Genomic DNA, 21,167 nt, shown 5'->3' with positions numbered 1-21,167 from the left:
CATTCACAAGGAGATTGAGACTAGAGCAGGGGAATGAGATGGGAATGGTCACCTCCTTTAGCAGTGCTCTCTCCTAAATGCACCCTACCTTTTCCCACCTTTCCTCTCTCTTCACTTCCACCTTGCCCCATCCCAGCATTCTCAGGCACCATCCACACTGAACCCCACAATGCCAGCCTCTGAGCGGACAGTGGCCTGGGTCTCTAACATGCCTCACCTGTCAGCTGACATCGAGAGTGCCCACATCGAGCGAGAGGAGTACAAGCTCAAGGAGTACTCTAAGTCGATGGATGAGAGCCGGCTGGATAGGGTACGCTGGGCCCCTCATCTTCCCATTACCCACAGGGGCAACCTCTAGATGCTTCTCAGGGAAGGACCCAGGGGTCAAGTAGTTACAGTGGAAAGAAGAGACAAAGACCTGATCTCCTTTCTTAAGAAGTGTCCAGTCTATTAGGGGACACTGGGTACACAGTCTGTCGGAAAGCCAACTTCCAACTTTATTTTGTGGCTTATACACATCATAGACTGCGGAGAAACGTTTTATGTTAAAGCTTATTTCCATTTTATTTCCATGTTCTTCCCCAGGGAGAACAGAAGCCCCGATTCCTATGACTACTCAGGAAAGGGACAGCTAGCTACTCTGCCAGCAGTGTGAGCTGATAAATTGGGTGGGGGGCCAGAGGGCTGCAGTTGTACTACAGACCATGTCCAGCTTACCCAGGCATTGTTCCACCAGCACAGATGATAGAGGGTTGGTGTTGGAAAGTGGTATATGTTGGCCCACGTGTGGAAAGACCAGATCCTCAGCTGGTGGTGGCCTAGAGCAAAAGACAGCAAGAGCTCAGGGCACACACACATAGCTCAGCAGTGCTCCTTGGAGAGGCTGTTGCTCCAAGGGCTCTGAAGAAGAGGGTGGCTGTAGGATTAGGTTAACGTAAAGACTGTACGACTCCAACTCGGGGAAGCAGAGAGAGGTTTCTTGGGAGCTGTGGTTTTTGAGCAGAGGAAAATGTTGGGACTGTCTAGATGGACTTGGTATAGCAAGTCCCATGAGAGAATTAAGCCCTAATGCCCAAGGTAGCCACCTTTGGTAATAAATGACATCTCTCCTTTGCTTCCAGAGTGGGGTTGGTTCTGTATGTATCATCTTTGGAGAATGAGAAAATACTCTCAAGTCGTTTTTTCTGTACTATGACTTGGATGAGATATTTTTGTTGAGGAAGGCTCTAGAACAGTACCATCCAGTAGAGTTTTCTGCAGTAATGAGAAACGTTCTATGATCTGCATCGTCCGTATGGCAGTCACCAGCCTCATGTGGTTGATGCAGCTGAGGAAGGAAATTTTGTTTTATTTACGTTTTAAATAGCCACACATGGCTAGTGTCTACTGTATTGGATAGCACCACAGCTCTAGACTCTAGAGCCAGTAGGGCAGATAAAATGACTCCTCTGTGCCCTTCGAGCCCCAGAATTCCAGAATCATTATCAACAGAGGCAGTCTTAGATTCTCAGCCTGGAGTTGTTTAAAGCCCAGACCTGGAACCCCACATAGCCTCTCCTTATCCAGTGTCTTTTCTTCCTGGGTCTCCCCACCCTCCCCATGTGCTCTGGTTGGACTGAGGAGTCACCTTAAGCTTTCATTTCTAGGTAGGATCACTCAAGGTGAGTGGGAGGGGAGTCTGTATATGTTTGTGTGTGGGTCCTTGTGTGTCCAGATTTACATGTGCGGGCAGGTATATACTGCTCAGGGCATGGGAGCATATGATCTTGGTCCATTTTAAAGGAGCCTTAGGTAGCTCCATAGAAGGGTCTTCTCAAAAGCCACCATGTCTGGTATAATCAGCAGGCAGGGAAAGGACTGCAGAAGGCACCTGGGTTATCTGTCCCTTACCATGCAGTGGCTGCTTGGTAGGCAAGAATGGAGACGGGGTGGTGGGTCAGGGTGAGGCGCCCCTCACAGTGCGGGGTCGTTTGCCCGGCGGGCAGGTGAAGGAGTATGAGGAGGAGATCCATTCACTGAAGGAGCGACTACACATGTCCAACCGGAAGCTAGAAGAGTATGAGCGGAGGCTGCTGTCCCAGGAGGAGCAGACCAGCAAAATCTTGATGCAGTATCAGGCCCGACTGGAGCAGAGCGAAAAGAGGCTAAGGCAGCAACAGGTGGAGAAGGATTCGCAGATCAAGAGCATCATTGGCAGGTGAGGGGCGGCCTGGGGAGGGGTCACAAGGGAGAGCCTGAGGCTGAGGAGAGCCAGCAAGTTCCCCCTCTAGCCTTCAGCCCCAAACTCAGGACACCATGAGGAAAGCCCACCACCTGCTCCCAGAGATTGCCACTCACTACCAATCACCAAATGGGGAGAAACTTCTCGCTCAGGGCATAAATGAACCCTGATCTCTCTCCCGATAGAGTAACTTCTTAAATTCTTGGACTCCCCACTGGTTAGTCTCAATCCAGCCTGTGATGTTCTCCCCAAATCTAAGCAGAGACCTCTAGCCAGAGTAGCCCCTAGCCATTCCTATCCTGGGTAGCCCCTCCCTCCAGCCCTGAAAAGATGTTCTCTTAGAAACTGAATGACCAAAAAAAAAAAAAAAAGTAAAAGAAACCGAATGACCCTTCTGTTAGCATATGCACATTTTCAACTGCTCTGCCAAGGCCTGGCTTCCAAAGAAGGTATCTCAGCAAGGCGGTCAGCTTATCCTGAGAAGTGGTGGGACTCCAGGCTGGACTCTAACTAGAGCCAGTCCCATTTTGATCCACTCTGAATGTAGTTTGGATTAAGATTAATTAGAAGAAAAAGGCTTGACTTGAAACTTACTTTGAAACCCTGTTGTAATTGACATCCTTGATGGGAAATCGTTTTGAGAATCTTCATCAAAGGCACGGAGGTGCTGGGAATGATGATTGTAGAGGACCCCTCTTGGTCTTGGGGTATCCCAGGGGTGGCACTGGTGGTGTCCTAGGTTCAGTGAGATGGAATGGGAGATGTAGAAGTGAGGCCTTCAGCCACAGAGGGGCTGTGGGAGGGCACTGTCCTGAATGGGAGGGTGGAGGGCCAAGGGGGCATCTGGGTGATAGAGGTCTTTGAATCCCAGAAAGCTGTCCTTAGCAGGGAGATGTGAGGGTCCCTGAGGGGAAGGTTAGTATAGGGAGTCTTTGGGTCATAACAATAGAAGGATTCTGAGGGCAGAGGAGAAGGACGCCTGAGGCTTTTCCAGAGAGCTGCAGGGGCTCCCCCAGGATCAGGAGTTCCACTGGCAGGCTCCGAGCCCGTGCCCGCCACTAACCCCACTGAAGCCCGTCCCTTCAGGCTGATGCTGGTGGAGGAGGAGCTGCGCCGGGACCACCCCGCCATGCCTGAGCCGCTGCCTGAACCCAAGAAGAGGCTGCTCGACGCTCAGGTGGAAATTACAATGTCATTTATCTTCTCCGTGTCCCATCCCCATCCATCCCACTGTCCTTTGTGCACTCACTGCACCAGCCACCCAGCCCCATTGCCATCTGTCTCCCACTGTCCTCCATTTGTCCACTGGCTGCTCCTGGCAGCACCCCCAGTGACCCCATCTTCATCCCATCGTCTATGCCTTTGTCACTCCTAGCAGTGTTAGCCCCACCCCTGTGCCTTTCTACTCTGTCTTTCCCACTCCTGTCTGGGTCTTGGAGCATCCAGCAGAACCTCAGTCTCTTTGCCCCCAGATCCCACCCAGTTCCTGGCACCCCTGCCCCATCTGTGCCTGTTCCTGTTCACACAGGGAATTCAGCCTCCTCTGAGCTCTTCTTGGGCTACAGGGGCTAGAGGCTGTAGTTTGCTAGAAGAGAGCACAGGGCAGTACGAGTTCTAGCTTCCCAGGTTCTAAATGGCCCCCATCACCTCTTGCCTCCTCAATTTTCCTATCTCCTGGATAGCTCCCGAATAGCTTCCTCCTCTGACTCTTCAGCTCTTGAAAGCCCCCCCCCACCCCCACCCTGTAAGCTTGCCTTCCCTCAGTATTTAACCCCAGTGAAGGCCTCTGGTCCTTAAACCTGTCCAGCTCTCCAGCGCCCTCTGTCCTCAGCCAGCTTTTAGAACTTCTATCCTGCACCCTTGCCCCTTGCTCTCCCCAATTCTACTTTCCCACCCATGCTGCTCCTTCCTCTGCTCTGACCGCCAGGCTTCCCCACCACTACTGCCAAGGCTCCTGACCCCATGACCCCACTCTCTCCCCCTGCAGCTCCTCATCAGGTAATTCTCCTGGTTCCTTTGACCACGGGCGGAGGACACAGGGGGAGGTGACTCCGGACCACTGCAGGTTGGTCATGAAGCCCACTCCCCTCTGACTCTCTGGAGCCTTTCCCCACCCCACCCCTCACTGCTGCCCTCCACATACCCTACCCTCCTGACACCTCCTGCACAGACCCATCTCCCAAACCACTGCCCAGAGAGAGCACTTCTTGCTGCTCCGGGAACTGTTCAGGGACACCTTGCCAACACCAAGCATTTTACCTGGGACACGCCCAGCACATCCCCACATCTCTCTTTGACAAAACCCACCGCCCAGCCTCCTCTCAATCCTCTGCCTGTGCCTCTCCAGTGTATGTCTGTCACCCCCCATTTCACCAGAGCGTCCTTGGGAGTTTGGGACGTTGGGAGTGGGGCTTGTTAAGGGGTGGCAGTGATGACGGGTTGGGGGACCCTGGCTAAAGGGGCTATGCTGACTGCAGCAGGTAAGTGGGAGTTTCCTCTTCTTTCCCTAATCTCAGTTCTCCACCCCTCCTCCCACTCCTCACCTGTTTCTCTCTTCCTCCTCCCTTATATCGGTGAGATCGAAGGCATCTTTAGCTCTTATTGGGCCCCACTGGGTAGGAACTAGGAATGGGGAGCTAACTCAGGAAGACTTTGGGGGAGGGAGGCTGGAAAGAATGCTTTTCATGATGGCAGGACACTAGGCAGGGTGAGTGGAACAAGGAACAAAAAAAGGAGCCTCGGCAGATGTCAGGACGCAGACCAGCCCATGTGGCGTGGGAGTTGGAAGTGGGGTGAGCCGTCTTCCTAGATAAGATCATGGGCTCAGTAGCCATGTGGATTCCGAGGCAGAGATGCCAGGAACAGCATGTTAAATAAACTCTGTTCTTCTCAGCGGAGCTCACTCCTCCTCTCCCGCCACCCAGTGGCCTTGCAGGATGCAGTCCTACCTACAAACCAGTAAATGGGAACCTGTCAGCCACTGACATCATTTCTGAGGGGCTTTCTTTCTGTGGGATTGATCTGCAGTGGGCAGTGGCTCCTCACACTGTAATTTTAACACTCTGCCTGCCCAGCCTCTTTGTCAAAGTAGTTCGTGATCTGTAAACAGATGCTAAAAGGCACCAGGGGACCTCACCATTTAAAGGACTCCTGCAGTGAATTCTTTTGTAAAATGAATAATGGCACCCTAATTTATCTACGTTCTAAATTTGGGTCCATGGGGGAGTAGGGGGCATGCCTATGTTCTGTTGCCAGCAGACAAGCAGAGAGAAGGGAATCTGAGGTTTCCTTCCCTTGCTGTCCTGCCATACTCAGGATCCCCTACCATACATAATTTCCTCTCTCGCTGACTTGGGAGAAGTGTGTGAGATGCTCAGCAAGCTAAGAGGGTGGCTTTGCTTAAGGCTGGGGTTTCAGTGACCTGAGAGGTGGGTTCTTTGATTTGGAAGGGAGAGCTGATCTCGAGGCCTCTACTTAGAATATTTTTGTATCCTACAGAGATATGGTTACATGTAATGGGCCTAAATGCCCCATGGCCCGGGAAATAATCTGGACACTTTCTAAATCACTTTTAAGCACTGGTCCCTCTGCAATGTAACCGTTCGCTTAAAAGTTAATTTTGTGCCTGTATCTTAAATAAAAGGCAAGTGAGTGACCAGAAGTGTCATACAGGAGTACCACAGTGTGGTTCCTCTCCCAGCATAGGAACAGAAACCAGATGTGAGGGCAGGAGGCAGGAGGCAGGAGCTGGTCCAGGGGTGGGAGTAGGGTCTGCTACCCCTCTCCCTCTAACTGGGATCCCAGGGAGAGGGATTGAAAGGAACATGGAGGTGGAAAGGAATGAAGCAGTTTTGCTTCCTGGGGACACAGGGATGGGGGCACGCTGTGCCTCTGCAGACACTCCTAGTCATTTCTGCCCAGAGAGAGGCAGCCCTCCCACATTTTTTACCATCCCCCATCACTTCCTCCAATCCCTTGCCTTCCCCCCTCCCCCCCACCACCCCAGTACAGTTAAACCTCTCTAACTTGGACTGGTATATTGGAGAAGATGACTGCTCTGAACAAATGACAAAACTGAATGGCAGTGTCTATTTAATGAAATGTATGTCTTCAAAATACATACAGTAAGTGGGGCTCAATGAACAAGGCTTTTCCACTCGAGGTCCTCAGGGAGCATGCGTTAATGAATAGATAGATTCAAAAGCCTGTTAGCTGGTACCCTCCTACAGACACGTTTCTACTGTTAATTTGCTTAGCACACCCTTTCTTCAGAGCTAAAGGAAAACTCAAGCCCAGTTTTTGTTCAGATTATGAAAAAAGTCCAAATCCGCAGGGGTTTGGATTAATGAGGTTTTGCTGTACTGCCTCCCCTTGTTCCCTCAACACAAAGTTCCTACCTCGGATTGGGGGTGGGCTGGGAGGGGGTTCCATCTAAGAAGAGGAGGGAGGCTGGGTAGGGGAAGATCCAAGGGGTTAGGTTGGGGTGAGGTAGGAACTTGTTTCATTTGAACTGGTTTCCTGGTATGACTCCCTGGGTTGAAGGCCTGTTAGGAGTCGGGGGTGAGATTCTCTTCTCCCTGATCCCAGAAGATGTAACTTCCTCTGCAGGTGAGAAACAAAATAGGAGGATGGGGTGAGGGGTTGTCCTGGGGGCAGGGAGGGAGACACGGTTTATGGAGTGGGTTGGCTACTGGGGGGGCACAGCTCGGGGAGCTGGCACCCAGGCTCCCGCGAAGCGTCTCAATAAGTCCGCGCTCTCCTCTTTGGTGTCTTGCAGGAGAGGCAGCTTCCCCCCTTGGGTCCAACAAACCCGCGTGTGACGCTGGCCCCACCTTGGAACGGCCTGGCCCCCCCAGCACCGCCCCCCCCACCCCGGCTGCAGATCACTGAGAACGGCGAGTTCCGAAACACCGCAGACCACTAGCCCACCCAGCATCACAGACCTCCTCCTCCCTCCCCATGCACCCTGCCCTGGAACAGCACCCACCACCAGGACTGGATGTTGCCAAGGGACAGTGGGATTGCCTCCCTGAATGCCTCCTTGGGGGGCACCAATCCCCCACCCCCACTGCACCATTTCCAGCGGGGAAGAGTGGGGACCCTTAGCTGCCCCTTTTCCTTCCTGTTGGAGTGCTGCCCCCTGTGACCCCCAGGGACCCTTGCCCCAGGACACCACCTACCCCACACAGACCCCTTCAGTCCGGGGTGCTATCCCCATCCTCTGCCTCATCGTTCCCCTGAGCACTGGGGGACAGACCCTCACCCCCACCCTGGGGGTGTGGCACCTCCAAACTTTCAACTTCAGGGTGATTTTTTAGCAGTAACCAGAGCTGACAATCTAATTCCCCTCCACCGCCCCATTTTGGCCTCCCCTGTCCCCCTTGTAATGGGGAGGGGACCCCGGGTGAGGGGGCCCTATTACCCCTTGATTTCTCAGGAGCGTCTGGGGGGGCTCAGCACGCACAAACTCCTTCTCTTCCTACTACTCTTAAATTTACTCCCTCCCCACCCAGAACCCAGATGGGGTGGAGGGGCCACCGGGGCAGGGAGGGGGCGGCAAGGGGGGAATGGGAGTTGTCTCCCCTTCCTCCCACACCTGATCTGCTCTTGGCTGGTCCCAGAGCGGGGTGAGGGGGCTTATGCCCCCCCCTCCCCCAGTGTGTTGGGTGGGGTGGAATTGAGGTTAGGGTGAGGGGTTAGGGTCTAGGAGGGTGTGTATGTTAGGGAGGACAGACTAGGTGATCTGCCCTACCCGGACACACACAGCCCTCCTTGCCCCTCCCCTCTCTCTTCTTGGTCTCTACTCCCAGGGGGAGGGGGGAACTTACTCTAGGAAAAGCCATGTCTCTCTCCCCCAGGGTGGGGGGACCTGTGTTGGAGGAGGGGTGTTGGGGGCCCCCTTCCATGACTCTGTCCCCCCCGGGGGAGGTAGGACAGGGCTGGGCTTCCCTCTCATCCTCCCCCCTCCCCAATCTCCCTCCACCTCCCTCCCTCCCGCCAGCTCCACAATTTTTCGGTGTTTCTCTGTACATAGCTCTCTGGCGGGATAGGGGAGGTAGGATGGATGGGGTTTAGGGTGGGTAGGTCATGGGAGGGGAGAAGCCCCTCCTTGGCACCCCCTCTTCCCTGACTGCTATCCCCTACCCAGCCCTGCCCCCTCATCCTTTCTTGCGTTTGGTATTGAGACTCTTTCCAGACTTCACCCTTCTTTCTTTTGTATGAACAGTTCTCCTTCAGACCCATCCCCCTACACACATACACCCAGCCGGGGCCAAATTTATACTTATATAAAAGTTGTAAATATGTGAAATTTTATCCCTGTGCCCTTTCCCTACTTTCCCAACCCCAGACCCTCCCCCTGGACCTCCTTTCCTCCTCTCTTTGGCTGTTGTAATTATCTGGGGTTTGTACTGTACATATTTGGGGGTGTGTGTGTGTGGGCTGGGGGCAACCCCTCTGTATAGAGCTTCCTGGCCCCCTCCCTCCCCCAGGCTTCCCTCCCCCTCCACCACCCTAAAGGTAGGAAGATGCTCTTCCTACTTGTTTTATTTTGTTTTCTCGTTCTCCCTCCCCACCTTGTCCCACCCCACTCCCAGCCTTCTCTGTCCTCCACCACTATCCCTTTTTCTCCACTCCCAGCCCCATTTCCTTTTTTTCTGGAGTGTGTGGTGAAACAGAAAAATCATGTTTAATAAACGGAGATTGTTCTTTTTTCGCTGTGCTGACTTTCCTAAGCTGGGACATTCAGACGTATCACCCTATTCAGTAGGGTGATAGGATCTGCTTTTTGAGAGGAAGCTGGCAGCCTGGGAGAAACCATATCCCTGCATGATGCCACAGTCTCCTCCAGAATAGCACTCTCCCACCCGGCCATAAGATGTATTCTGTTTCTGAGCAGGGGTTGTGACCTGGCTAAGCTTACCCAATCCAGCTCTCCCCTCTCCACTGCCCCACTTAACCCTATGAGTAGAGAGGCCAGGGAGCAGGAACACTATCTGACAAGGAATTCCAAGTATATATATCTACACACACTCACAACTATATTTAGTAATTACCTAGAAATAAGGTTGATTTAATGGCTGGTTAAAATGCTCCCGTACGGAATGGAGCAAAGAACTTGGTCCCTGAACAAATCTGAGTTGCAATCCCAGGCCGGTCACTTGCCAGCCTCCGTTTCCTCCGAGGAAACTGAGCAGAGCAACACCTACCTTGTAGGGCTGGGGGAGGGTACAAGGTGATGTGGACGATGCCTGGCCCACACAATAGTTCATCTCGCCTTCTCAGCACTTAGAAGGGAGCGGGCGCTACGTTTAATCATCCGCAGGGCTTAAGGGTCGCCCCCTCCTTCCAGGCTACCATCTCCCGAGGCCCAGCTCAGATTCCTCCGGGCGTCAGACACCTCCCGCCGGCACCGCCTTCTCGCCCGCGCAGCCAATCAACGCGAGGCTCGTAGCCCTCCGCCCTCCGATTGGCTGGGGCTCTGGCACCGCCCCCCGCACCTGGCGTTGGCGTCCGGCGGGAAGGCGGTGGCTTCCGGCCCGGGACTGAGCGGTGGCTGCCTGGGCGCCCCGGCCCGGTGCCGCCGGTGTAGCCGCGGGGGCGTGGCGGCGGGAAGGGCCTCCCGGCTGGCTGGTGCGGCTCCCCGGGAGCCGGCCCTCTGGGCGCCGTGAGCAGGAGCCGTCCGGGGCCGGCGAGGCCAGGCCGGGGCTGGAAGGATCTCCTCGTCTTCCTCCGCAGGCCCTGGAAGTGAAACCCCGGTTGGTCTTTTGTTGTGGTGTTTTAGTTTTTCTTTTCTTGGTGGGGGAGTGTGCGGGCCTGATCTGCGGGAACCACCACTCACTGGAAAGTTTCCACTTTGCCGGGTTGGGGAGGCGGGTGTTGTTGCCCTTACCCAGAGCTTCTGTGACCCGCGTGCCTTTCCTCCGCAGCCTTCGTCCCGCGGGGGTGCGCCCCCAGCCCCTCATCTCCAGTGTTCCGCCCTCTGGGATTTCTCTCTCTGAGGAGGCCATATGGATCTCTCGACGCCTTTGCCCCCCGTACCCCGCTCCCCGACCCGCAACCCAGCCCCACGGACAATCCAGATCGAGTTCCCACAGCATAGCTCGGTGCTGCTGGAAGCCCTGAACCGCCACAGGCTAGAGGGAAAGTTCTGTGATGTGTCCCTGTTGGTGCAGGGCCGGGAACTTAGAGCTCACAAGGCAGTGTTGGCTGCTGCCTCTCCCTACTTCCACGACAGACTTCTGCTGGGGGATGCGCCACGTCTCACTCTACCCAGCGTCATTGAAGCCGATGCCTTCGAGGGGCTGCTCCAGCTCATTTATTCAGGACGCCTCCGTCTGCCTCTGGATGCTCTGCCTGCCCACCTCCTTGTGGCCAGTGGCCTCCAGATGTGGCAAGTAGTAGATCAGTGCTCAGAGATTCTTAGAGAACTAGAAATCTCAGGTGGAATTTCAACCTGTGGGGCGACGTCTTACCACACTCTTCTTTCAACCACATCCTCTCCAGGAGGCTGGTGCATTCGCTCTTCCTCTTTCCAGGCCCCAGTGCAGTCTTCCTCCACCTCTAGGGAGAACTCTGTTTTAGGGGAGGGGAGTGAACTGGGAGATGTGTTACAGATTAAAGTTGAGGAAGAAGAGGAGGAGGACCAGGGGTCAGCAGCCCCTTCTCAGACACCTCAGCCTCAGAGGGTATCAGGAGGGTTTCCCTGCCCTCATGGATCCCACCCACTGCCTGTATCCACTACATATTGTAGGGTTCCTTGCGAGAGTGCCCCACTTGAGCCTCCTGCCCTTCATACTGCACCACCCCCCAAAGTCTTCTACATTAAGCAGGAACCCTCTGAGCCTGAAGAAGAGATACCAGGGGGTGGAACTCAGTCTGGAGGAGCAAAGGAGGAGACCAAAGTGTTTTCTGGAGGGGACACCAAAGGGAATGGAGAACTAGGGTTCTTGTTACCCTTAGGAGCAGGGGCAACATATGGAGGAGGAGGAGGTCCATCCTGGAAACCAGTTGATCTTCATGGGAATGAAATCTTGTCAGGGGGTGGGTGGCCTGGAGGGGGAGGACAGGCTGTGCATGGGCCTGTGAAGTTAGGAGGTATACCCCCTGAAGATGGAAAACGCTTTGGTTGCTTGTGTGGAAAGCGGTTTGCAGTGAAGCCAAAGCGTGACAGGCATATCATGCTGACCTTCAGCCTTCGGCCCTTTAGCTGTGGCATCTGCAATAAGCGCTTCAAACTGAAGCACCATCTGACAGAGCATATGAAGACTCATGCTGGAGCCCTGCATGCCTGCCCCCATTGTGGCCGTCGGTTTCGGGTACATGCCTGTTTCCTTCGCCATCGGGACCTATGCAAAGGCCAAGGGCTGGGCCACTGCTCACTGGACTTACAACTGACTGCCAAGGGCATACACGAACTTCTAGGATAAGAGAGCCACTGCTGCTGATGGATACTTTTTCATCACCACCATCACACCCTGCTCCTGGATCTTGTAATCATGCCAAGAAAATAGATATATTCCAGACATCTGGTTCTTAAGTGTGGATGTCAACCTGGCAGATTCTGGGATCTCAGATTTCTTATAACCAAGTTTTTTGCTAACCACCCCATAGGAGGGTGGTTTACAGGGCATATGTAAATTGATCACTTGCCCCATAACAGACCTTTCGTGCAGGAAACCAGATTTCGGATTAGAAGTTTGGTGAGAGAAAAGTTAGAACAAAAGATGTAATGATAAACATTTCACTTGGTCTCCATGAGGTGTTGAAGGAGCTGGTCTCTATTCTAGGGATGTCTGATTCTAGGGTCCAGTAATTCAGAAACCAATTAAGGTCTATGCTCTCCTCTCCCTTGTCATTGCTGAAATGATTTAGGTAGAGTTCTTTTTATGTACTTTCTTTTGTTCGATCTTTCCAGAAGCCTCTCAGATCATAACTCATTCTGCACCTTCCCAACACTTCTTTTATTAACATTGTAGTTGAGCACTTTAACAAATTGAGCGTTCCATGTGTCATTAGAACTCTCTTTTTAATAGAGGATATCCCCTAAATAGCCTGTGCCTCTTGTTTACCTTTGTCCACCACTGATCACCCATATATTGATCACGGTGATTAGAATATGACCAAAGAACTCAGGAGATGGCCACTGACCTAAAATGCTCTCAGGGTAGCACCACTGTTTTTGAACAAGTGGCTGTTGTCAGAGACTGAGACAGCACATACAGGAAAGGCTGAAGAGTAACTGCACAGTAGGACCATACCCCTTATCCATCCCACTTACACATGATAGGCCCTTGTTTGAGAGAGATAGAAGAGTAGATATTGGAATGGGGAGACTGTCACAGGTTACTTAATTTCTTCAAATAAACTTTGCCCTGAAATTTAAACTGACAGTGGATTGGATTGAGTAATTTACGTGGGAGAGACAGCACGAAAGCAGAGTTGCAAAGACTTGGATATGTTACTTATGCAGCAGGGTTATATTGATGAGGGGAAAATGGGATGGTTTCACACTGGTGCAGAGAACACTGTCCTGGACTTCAGTGGGCCAGATTCTAGGCCCTGACTTGCCACTGAATGATCTCAGGTAAGTTACCTTATCTTTCAGAGTGTGAACTGTTTTTGTTTTTGTTTTTGTTTTTGTGGGGTAGTATGCATCTCCTAATTGGTTCTCTGTCGTCTTATTTTTAAAGGGATTGGTTCATATGATCTTTACCTATAATCTTCCCTGACTTCATGTATTACATATAATGTTTGGTGGTTGTATGGTTTGTTCTACAAACATTTAGTGCAATGCAGTATGCTAGACCCTTTTACTCTGACCTCAAAAAGTTCACAGCTACTTTCAAAGCTAGACAAATAATAACACTGTGGTATGATAAGTTCATATTAGTGGGCAGTACAGGCTAATGTAATGGCATAAGTGAAGTCAAGAGAAGGTCTCATACATCAGCAGAGGTTTCACAAAGATCTCTTTATACCAGAGATAATAATATGGGTGGCTGAACATGAGTGAACTTGAAGTTATAACTAGGGCCAAGATTGATAGCTTTCCCCAAAGCATTTTCCTTAAAAGTTGGTATGGGACCCAGAACAGGCTGAAAAATGTGACTTTATGGCTGAGGAGGTGAATTCTAGCTTCTGTAAAGAGCCATGCCATGGTACCATCCTCATGGTTAAGGACTGTGAACATATTGGGAAGGGAGTCAGGGAGAGGGCTACCAAATGCCACCTACCTGTCATTCTTTTGACACATTCAGTAGGTGGCTACAGACATACCTCAGATATTACAGGTTCAGTTCCAGACCACTGCAACAGAGCAAACCAAATGCATTTTTTAGGTTCTCAGTGCATATAAAAGTTATGCTTTTACAGTAACCTAGTAAGTGTGCAGTAGTAGTATTATTTCTTTAAAGAAAATAAAGTATATACCACAGGCACTTGGGTGGCTGATGTGGTTAAGCGTCTGACTCTTGATCTCAGCTCAGATCTTAATCTCAGAGTATGAATTAAAGCCCTACATTGGCCTCCACATGGCATGAAGCCTACTTTAAAAAAAGAATGTGCATACCTTAAAAAATACTTCGTTGCTAAAAATACTAACAATCATCTGAGCTTTTAACAAGTAGTAATCACAGACCACATAACTAATATATTAATAATGAAAAAGTTTGAAGTATTGCAAGATTTACCAAAATGTGACACAGACACAAAGCAAGCAAATAGTGTTGGAAAAATGGTGCCAGTAGACTTGCTGCAAACCTTTAGTTTGTAAAAATAAAAACAAAAAACCCCTGCAATATCTGCAAAGTGCAATAAAGTGGAGCACAATGAAATGGTGTGCCTGTCTATCCATTGAGCAAGATCCTTTGGTTGCAAGCAAGAAAAGCTGGCCTTGACCTTCCCAAAACAGGATCTATGGAAGTATGTGAAATGGCTCCTGAATTGGAAGGAAGGGCTGAAGGACCAGCCTTTGGAAGGATAAGCTTGAGGGGTCCAGGGAGAAGGATTGCTCCTGGGGAATCTTTTCAGGTCATGTTTTGGGATGACAGTGATTCTTATTTCTTTTTTATTTTTTTTTTTTTTCATTCTTATTTCTTTTGTTACTTAAGTCATTTGAGTGGCTCAGTCAGTTGAGTGTCTGACTCTTGGTTTTGACTCAGGTCATGACTTCAGGTTCGTGAGATCGAGCCCCACATCAGGCTCAGCACAGAGTCTGCTTGGAGTTCTCTTCTTCTGCTTCAGGTCTCGCCTCTGGCCAGAGGACCCTGAATCATATGTTCCATCCATCAAGGCAACAAAGTGGGCATGTAATCCTCAAGGGGAAATTGAAGTCCTGGGATAGAAGAGGGGAATGGGGAATAATGCTAGCCAGCCAGCCCACAGGAACAGAGGTGCACTCCAATCTCCACATGTTGCCCATCTTGGGATCCTTAAAGCCTCAGATATACTCGCCCTCTGAACTTAAGGCAGAATTGCTTCTTTCCTCTCCTTAGTCTCTGTAATACTTTTTTTATTACTGCTGTAAGTCAATTAAAATACCATGTTAGAGTTTTGTTTTTGTTTTGAAGTTATTAGGAATTATACAGAAAACAAATTCCTTAATGAAAGATCTGGATTGATTGAAACTGATTTTTAAAGATTTTATTATTTGAGACAGAGAGATGGAGAGTATAGAGGGAGAGTGTAAGGGAGAAGCAGATTCCCTGTGGAGCAGAGAGGCTGGTGCCGGCCCAATCCCAGGACCCTGAGATCAGGACCTGAGCCGAAGGCAGATACTCAACCAACTGAGCAACCCATGTGCCCCGAAAGATCTGGATTTTGACCAGTGCCCTACTTGAGTCATGGAGTAGCCTTCTTCAGGCTCCTCTGCAAATGGGCCCTGTGGCCAAAGGCCCCAGTTCCTGCCACCCAGGATCGTGCACCCAGGCCTGGGAAGGGTCATGCGGAGGTTTCCACCAGCCCAGGAGCTATCCCCTCCAGTGGCTCATTCATGGCCACCCATGACTATTATACCACCTGGGTTCCACTTCCAGGAATAGCTTCTGCGGAAGTGCAAAGTATCTCGGGGAAGCCATCTCTCACCACCCTGGTCTCCCCAGAACTGACTGTGACCTGAGTCACTGGTGGGCAAACTTCTTTTTTGGGAAGTCTGTTCTCTCAGTCTTGTTTACAGTACTAAGAGTTCCCAGAATGCTTGGAATCTCCCCAGGCCTCCAGCAGCACAATCACCTGTGACTTGACTCTGGAAGCAGCCTGGTGGCTAGCCAGGTAAAGCTAGCTGGCAAAGGCAACACAAGGCCCCAGTGTTTGTATGTGTGTTTTTAAGATTTTATTTATTTATTCATAAGAGACACAGAGAGAGAAGGGCAGAGACACAGGCAGAGGGAGAAGCAGGCTCCCCGCGGGGAGCCCATGTGGACTCAATCCCAGGACCCCGGGATCATGACCTGAGCCAAAGGCAGACGCTCAACCACTGAGCCACCCAGGCGTCCCCAGGCCCCAGTCTTGAGTGGTGTTCACCAGCCACAAGGTTTCAAGAGGCACTAGGCTCATCAGAGCCTCTCCCCTCCCCCATAGACTAGGCCAACTGTAGCAAACAGAAGCAGTTGGATTCTTTTATAACAGCAAAACACCAAAAAGGAAGTTGAGAGAACCCCACTCTTTACTATCCAAATCACATGCAAACCTTCCTGACACCCTGTAACTATATGCCTTGCACCAAATGGAAAATAAACTCTAAGCAGCCAGTTAAAAAAACAAACAAAAAAATTTATATATATATATATAAATTATAGAGTGTACCTCTCTACCTCTGTCCTCTCCTTCTTATAATGGAAGAGGTGTCCCTCCTACTGACCAAGGCTAATCCCCTTCCCAAAACCCTTGCTCGTTTAATTACCCCATCTGTTCATCATTTTCACTCTGGAGTTCCTCATTTGTCCTTACTCATGCTCACAGGTTTGTAAGAATTAATACATGTAAAATGCTGAGGACAGTACCTTGCCCTCAGTAAACTTGATAAATGTTAGCTGTTATTATGAGGGAGACCATTAGTTCCCCACTAATGGGGAACCTTTACTGGGATCAGTGATCTCAGGGAGGGGTCAAATATATAAGGGGAAATATTTTCAGCTAAGGGGGAAATGAGGCATACTCAATGTCATTATTACCTTTCTCATAAATACTAGAGTTCTTCAGGGGTCTTTGCACCCTCTTCTAACTTTATATATTCCTGGGTGATTTTTATCCACTCTTCTGAGTTAAACCATTTAAATACTGATGACCCTTAATTTTATATCTCCATTTTTCCCGACCCCCAGATTCACTTAGATTTCCTCCTTTCCTTCCTTCAACAATAGGGCCAGCTGGGGCGCCTGGGTGGTTCAGCTGGTTCAGCTTCTGACTCTTGATTTCACCTCAAGTCTCCATCTCAGTTGTGAGTTCAAGCCTACTTTAAACAAAAAAAAACAAAACAAAAAAAAAACCCAATGGAGCCTGCTGTGTACCTGGCACTGATGAGAAGAGCAGGATTATCACTTGAAGAGACAGATGTTTAAACCAGGTATGTCTAAATAAATAAATAAATAAATAAATAAATAAATAAATAAATAAACAAACCAGGTATGTCTGTACTTCATGGGCCTCTCAAGCTCAATTTGTCTAAAATACTGTATCCCACCTCTAGCCAGCTGCTCTGTTGTTTCGAGGTTTAGTAAAAGTTCCACTATCCACCCAAATGCCCAAGACTAAAGGCTGGGAGTATTCCTGGGCCCCTGTCTCACATCCCATACTGGCCCTATCAATGCTATCTCCTAAATATTTCAAATTGATACGTTCTTTCATTCCCAATACTGCTACTGCACCCTCCTAACTGTTTTTGTTTTTTTTTTGTCTTGCTTCCCTTTGTGTCTCATTCCCACACACTATGGCCAGAGTGATCTTTCTAAAGCATAAAGTACTGTTTCACTAGCTTTCCAGCTTAAACCTTTCATTTGCTCCCTCCTGCTCTTTGATGAAGTCCAAGGATCTGCTCCCAATTGTTGCACTCTTGCCACTCATGTTTTCCTTAGGCCTCTGCTTTTTTTTTTTTTCTTTTTGCTCCTCATGCTTATCACTCTGCCTAGAATAGTTACCTACCCTGGAAATAATCTTTAGTGGGCTAATTCTTACTCTCTTCAGATATCAACTGAAGCATCACTTCCTTTAGAAATCTGACCATTAGGCCAAAGTGGGACCTCTGCTGTGTACTCTAATAGCTCTTATTTTGCTGTCATAGAATTTTCTTGGCATTTCCTTTACTCAGTAAGTATTTGTCAACTATCCACTGTTATATGTGGGTGCTGTTTTAGGCATGGTGGACAGTTCTTACCCTCATAAGATTACATTCCAGTGCTGTAAGGAAAATAAATCAAGTAATAAGGTGGAGGATAACAGAAAAGGAAGGCATGCTGTACACATTGATTTAGTATCCAAAGGAGAAGAAAGACCCAGACTTACAAAGTGGGACAGGGGAGAAGGTTCCAATACAGTATGTAGCAAATGCAAAGGCCAAGAAAGAAAATGAGGCAGGTGTGTGACAAACCAATGGACTTGGAGAGGAATGAGATGTTGTCTTAGTCTATTGGGGATGCTATAACAACACCATAGACTAGGTGGCTTATAAACATTTCTCACAGTTCTAGAGGCTGGGAAGTCCAAGATCAAGCACCAACAGATTGAGCTTCATGAGGACTTGCTTCCAGGTTCATAGATGGGTATCTTCTTACCATGTTCTCACATGGCAGACAAAGGAATTTCCCTGAGGTCTCTTTTATAAGGGCACTAATCCCATTTATGGGACTCTACCTTCATGACCTAATCACCTCCCCAAAGGAGGTGGGAGAATTTGGGGGAGAATACTATCACAGTGGGGGGTTATGATTTCAACCTATGAATTTTGGGGGAACACAAATGTTCTGTCCGATGCAGATGTGATAGAAGAGATAGGCTGGGGCTGAGTTATATAGAGCCTTTCAGATCATGTTAAGGCATTTGGGTTTCATCTGAAATGCAATGGGAAGGCAATAAAGAGCTTAAAGTAGAGAGGAATGATCTTTTAACATTTTAAAGAGATTCCTCTAGCTACAGAGGGAATATTGGATCATTTGGAGGCAAGAGTGGAAACAGAGACAAATCAGACTATTTCAGTAGTACAGACAAGAGGTGGATAAAAGCAGCAGATATGGAGAGAAGTAAACGGATTAAAGCTATTACAATTGGAGGTAGGGCTAACACAGGACGTTCTAACAGATTAATATAGAGATTGTGGGAAAATAAAAATCAAGGAAGACCACCAGAATTTTGGCTTGAGTAATTGAATTAGAGGCCATTTACTGAGTGGAAGACAGAAGTAGAAGAACCTGGGAGGGATCAAGGGTTTTATCTGAATGGCTAGAAGCAGCTGGCTGTACTTGTCCAGTGCTCTTCTACACCAGGGGTTGGCAAACTTATGCTATAAAGGATCAAATAGTAATTAGGCTTTGCATGCCAAAAAGTAAAATCAAGGATATAACATAAGTACATAAAAATTAAAGAAAACATTTCCACAATTTATTAATGACAGAACTCAAAGTATAATGATTGAGTACAATTTTTTGGTAATAGAGGTCTGCTGCTTAATTGAGGTACAAAGTTAGTATTCCCTGTCATCAAAATCAATTGCAAATGTTCATTTGTTAGTGTCGATCTGTAATGAGATTTTACATATTTCGTCTTTGAATATGTCTTTCACACAGATAGTACTGCCAAATGCTGATATTAATCCAATAGTGTGTAATTTTAATTGAGCATATTCATCACCTGAGAGACATTTATAGAATTCTTTTATATTCTTTCCTTGATATTTGCCTTTTACCATGTTATTACATTGTGGATTAATCACATCAAAATGAAGGAGGAAACTCCTCAACTGCACAATTAAGTGAAATATAGAAATTTTCTTTCCACTTGCATTGAGATTTGAAAAACACTGCTGGAACTTTAGTTCAAGCTCAGAAAATATATATGCTTCAAATCCATGAGGGAATGGGGATCTTGCTTTTTTTTTTTTGATCTTGCTTTTTGTTTTAACTTTTGATAGCACAGGAAGTGTATACAGCCCCTTGACATTACCTGAGATTCATTACCTGATGACTTTGCTGCAGTATATGTTTCCTATATTATCACTGCTTTGCCTTGTAATTTTAGATTAAATTCAGTAGGAAGTATTACCATGTTTGCATCAAGTATCCACTGATGGGTGAATGGATAAACAAAATGTGATATTTACATACAATGGAATGTTATTCAGCCTTAAAAAGTTAGGAGATCTTGTGCATCCCTGGGTGGCTCAGTGGTTTAGCACCTGCCTTCCGCCCAGGGCTTGATCCTGGGGTCCCAGGATTGAGTACCACATTGGGCTTCCTGCATGGAGCCTGCTTCTCCCTCTGCCTGTGTCTCTCCCTCTCTCTCTCTCTGTGTCTCTCATAAATAAATGAATAAAATCTTAAAAAAAAAAAAAAAAAAAAGTTAGGAGATCCTGACTCATACTACAACACGGGTGAATTTTTTTTTTTTAAGATTTTATTTACTTCATGAGAGACCGAGAGAGAAAGAGAGAGAGAGAGAGAGAGGCAGAGACACAGGCAAAGGGAGAGTAGGCTCCATTCAGGGAGCCTGATGTGGGACTCAATCCTGGGACCCCAGGATCACACCCTGAGCTGAAGGCAGGTGCTAAACCACTGAGCCACCCAGGGATCCCCAATACGAGTGAATTTTAAAGACATTATGTTAAGTAAAATAAGAAACCAGAAAAGAAAAAATACTATTTGATTTCATTTAAATGAGGGATTAGGAACAGCCAAGTTCATAGAGACAAGAAGTAGAGCGGTGGTGGCTAGGTAAGGGCTGATGAGAGGAGGGAATGGAGAGTTACTGTTTCATGGGCGCTGAGTTTCAGTTTAGAAAGATGATAAAGGTTCTGCAGATGGATGATGGTTGTAAAGTTTCTCCTGCCGACGGTGGTAAGAAAAGAGGCTACAAGGCAAGTGGATCTGAGAGATGAACTTTATTGCAAGCACCCTCGGGCGAGGTTCCACGACTCACGGAGGAGAAGAGAAAGAGAGAGAGAGTGTGAGTCGTGGAAGTCGCGCTGGGAGGGAGTTGGCAGGGTCCTTTTATCGGGTTGAGGCAGGCCATAGGCTTGTGTCCGTATTAGGTAAGGTAGAGAGGTCATGGGGTGGGAGAAGCCCGTGATGGACAGTTCCCAACTGGGAAGTTCCTGGGTGGAAAACTTCAGTTTCCTGGTGGTGACCTGGAGGCCGCAGTGAAAGTGGCGGGAAAGTCGCCATCTTGGAGAGGGTTGGCCGGATGATCCGCCATCTTGGAGCCCCGGTCCCCCCGCCCCCCGCCCCCCCCCCCCGCGCCCATCAAGATACACTGCGTAGCGGTGTAAACGTACTTATTGTTCCTGAACTGTATACTTGAAAATGGTTTAAGTGGTAAGCTTCATGTTACATATATTTTATCACAATAAGACAACAATATCAACAACAAATAACCGAACCATGAATGAACTAACGGACATAGGCATTGGGCATTAGTGGTGCAAACAAAAAAGAAACAAAAAAGACTATATGTGCTTCTTATGGAAAAGACCATGACCACCTATGAATTAGTCTGGCCCAAAATATTGAACTTGAATGTGATCAAGCCTCAAAATATAACTACCAATTCACAGAAAATGCAGGGGACAGGGAAACATGTCAAACCACACCACAGCGAGGTAATCAGCAAAACAGACTGCAAGAAATTCTAAGGAACAAACACTCCATTTTCTTCACCAAAAAATTTCAAAGGGACAAAGGGAAAGGAGGGAAATCTGTAGTTTCAAAGATTTTCTTTTTTAGAGTTTATTATTACTTTTTTT

The 21,167-nt window shown here is 48.6% G+C and overlaps 2 protein-coding genes and 1 long non-coding RNA gene across 18 annotated transcripts in view; 2 read left to right on the top strand and 1 right to left on the bottom strand.

The window, feature by feature from the left end:
* Positions 1-8,933, top strand: part of SYNGAP1 (synaptic Ras GTPase activating protein 1) — a 33,584-nt gene extending 24,651 nt beyond the window's left edge. For 7 of the 15 annotated variants that reach the window (XM_072833433.1, XM_072833439.1, XM_072833436.1 and 4 more), the window contains 4 exons: positions 137-310; positions 1,986-2,197; positions 3,308-3,403; positions 7,001-8,933. In XM_072833433.1, the coding sequence (XP_072689534.1) occupies positions 137-310; positions 1,986-2,197; positions 3,308-3,403; positions 7,001-7,145 (627 nt within the window). In that variant the 3' untranslated portion in view covers positions 7,146-8,933. Of the gene's footprint in view, positions 1-136; positions 311-1,985; positions 2,198-3,294; positions 3,404-4,208; positions 4,287-6,998 lie in introns of all 15 variants that reach the window. The other 8 variants (XM_072833435.1, XM_072833440.1, XM_072833434.1 and 5 more) reach the window with 6 other exon arrangements.
* LOC140637209 (uncharacterized) lies at positions 539-9,653 on the bottom strand. Of its 2 annotated transcripts, XR_012034452.1 has the most exons (4): positions 9,430-9,653; positions 2,816-2,956; positions 1,891-2,209; positions 539-1,327 (listed from the first exon to the last, which is right to left on the bottom strand). It is a non-coding gene; the product is annotated as an uncharacterized lncRNA (long non-coding RNA). The 2 variants fall into 2 exon arrangements; XR_012034451.1 differs by having other exon boundaries at positions 539-2,209.
* Positions 9,654-9,757: 104 nt separating this feature from the next.
* Positions 9,758-12,606, top strand: ZBTB9 (zinc finger and BTB domain containing 9). The gene is given in 3 exon segments (XM_072833471.1): positions 9,758-9,978; positions 10,150-11,583; positions 11,585-12,606. Coding segments are annotated over 2 exon segments (1,386 nt in total). The 5' UTR covers positions 9,758-9,978; positions 10,150-10,230; the 3' UTR covers positions 11,618-12,606.
* Positions 12,607-21,167: the final 8,561 nt, after the last annotated feature.

The sequence above is a fragment of the Canis lupus genome, chromosome 7 (genome assembly GCF_048164855.1).
Source record: "Canis lupus baileyi chromosome 7, mCanLup2.hap1, whole genome shotgun sequence".
Taxonomy (NCBI): Eukaryota; Metazoa; Chordata; class Mammalia; order Carnivora; family Canidae; genus Canis; species Canis lupus.
The sequence above is the reverse complement of the archived record's forward strand: the minus strand, read 5'-3'. Positions and strand labels throughout refer to the sequence as shown.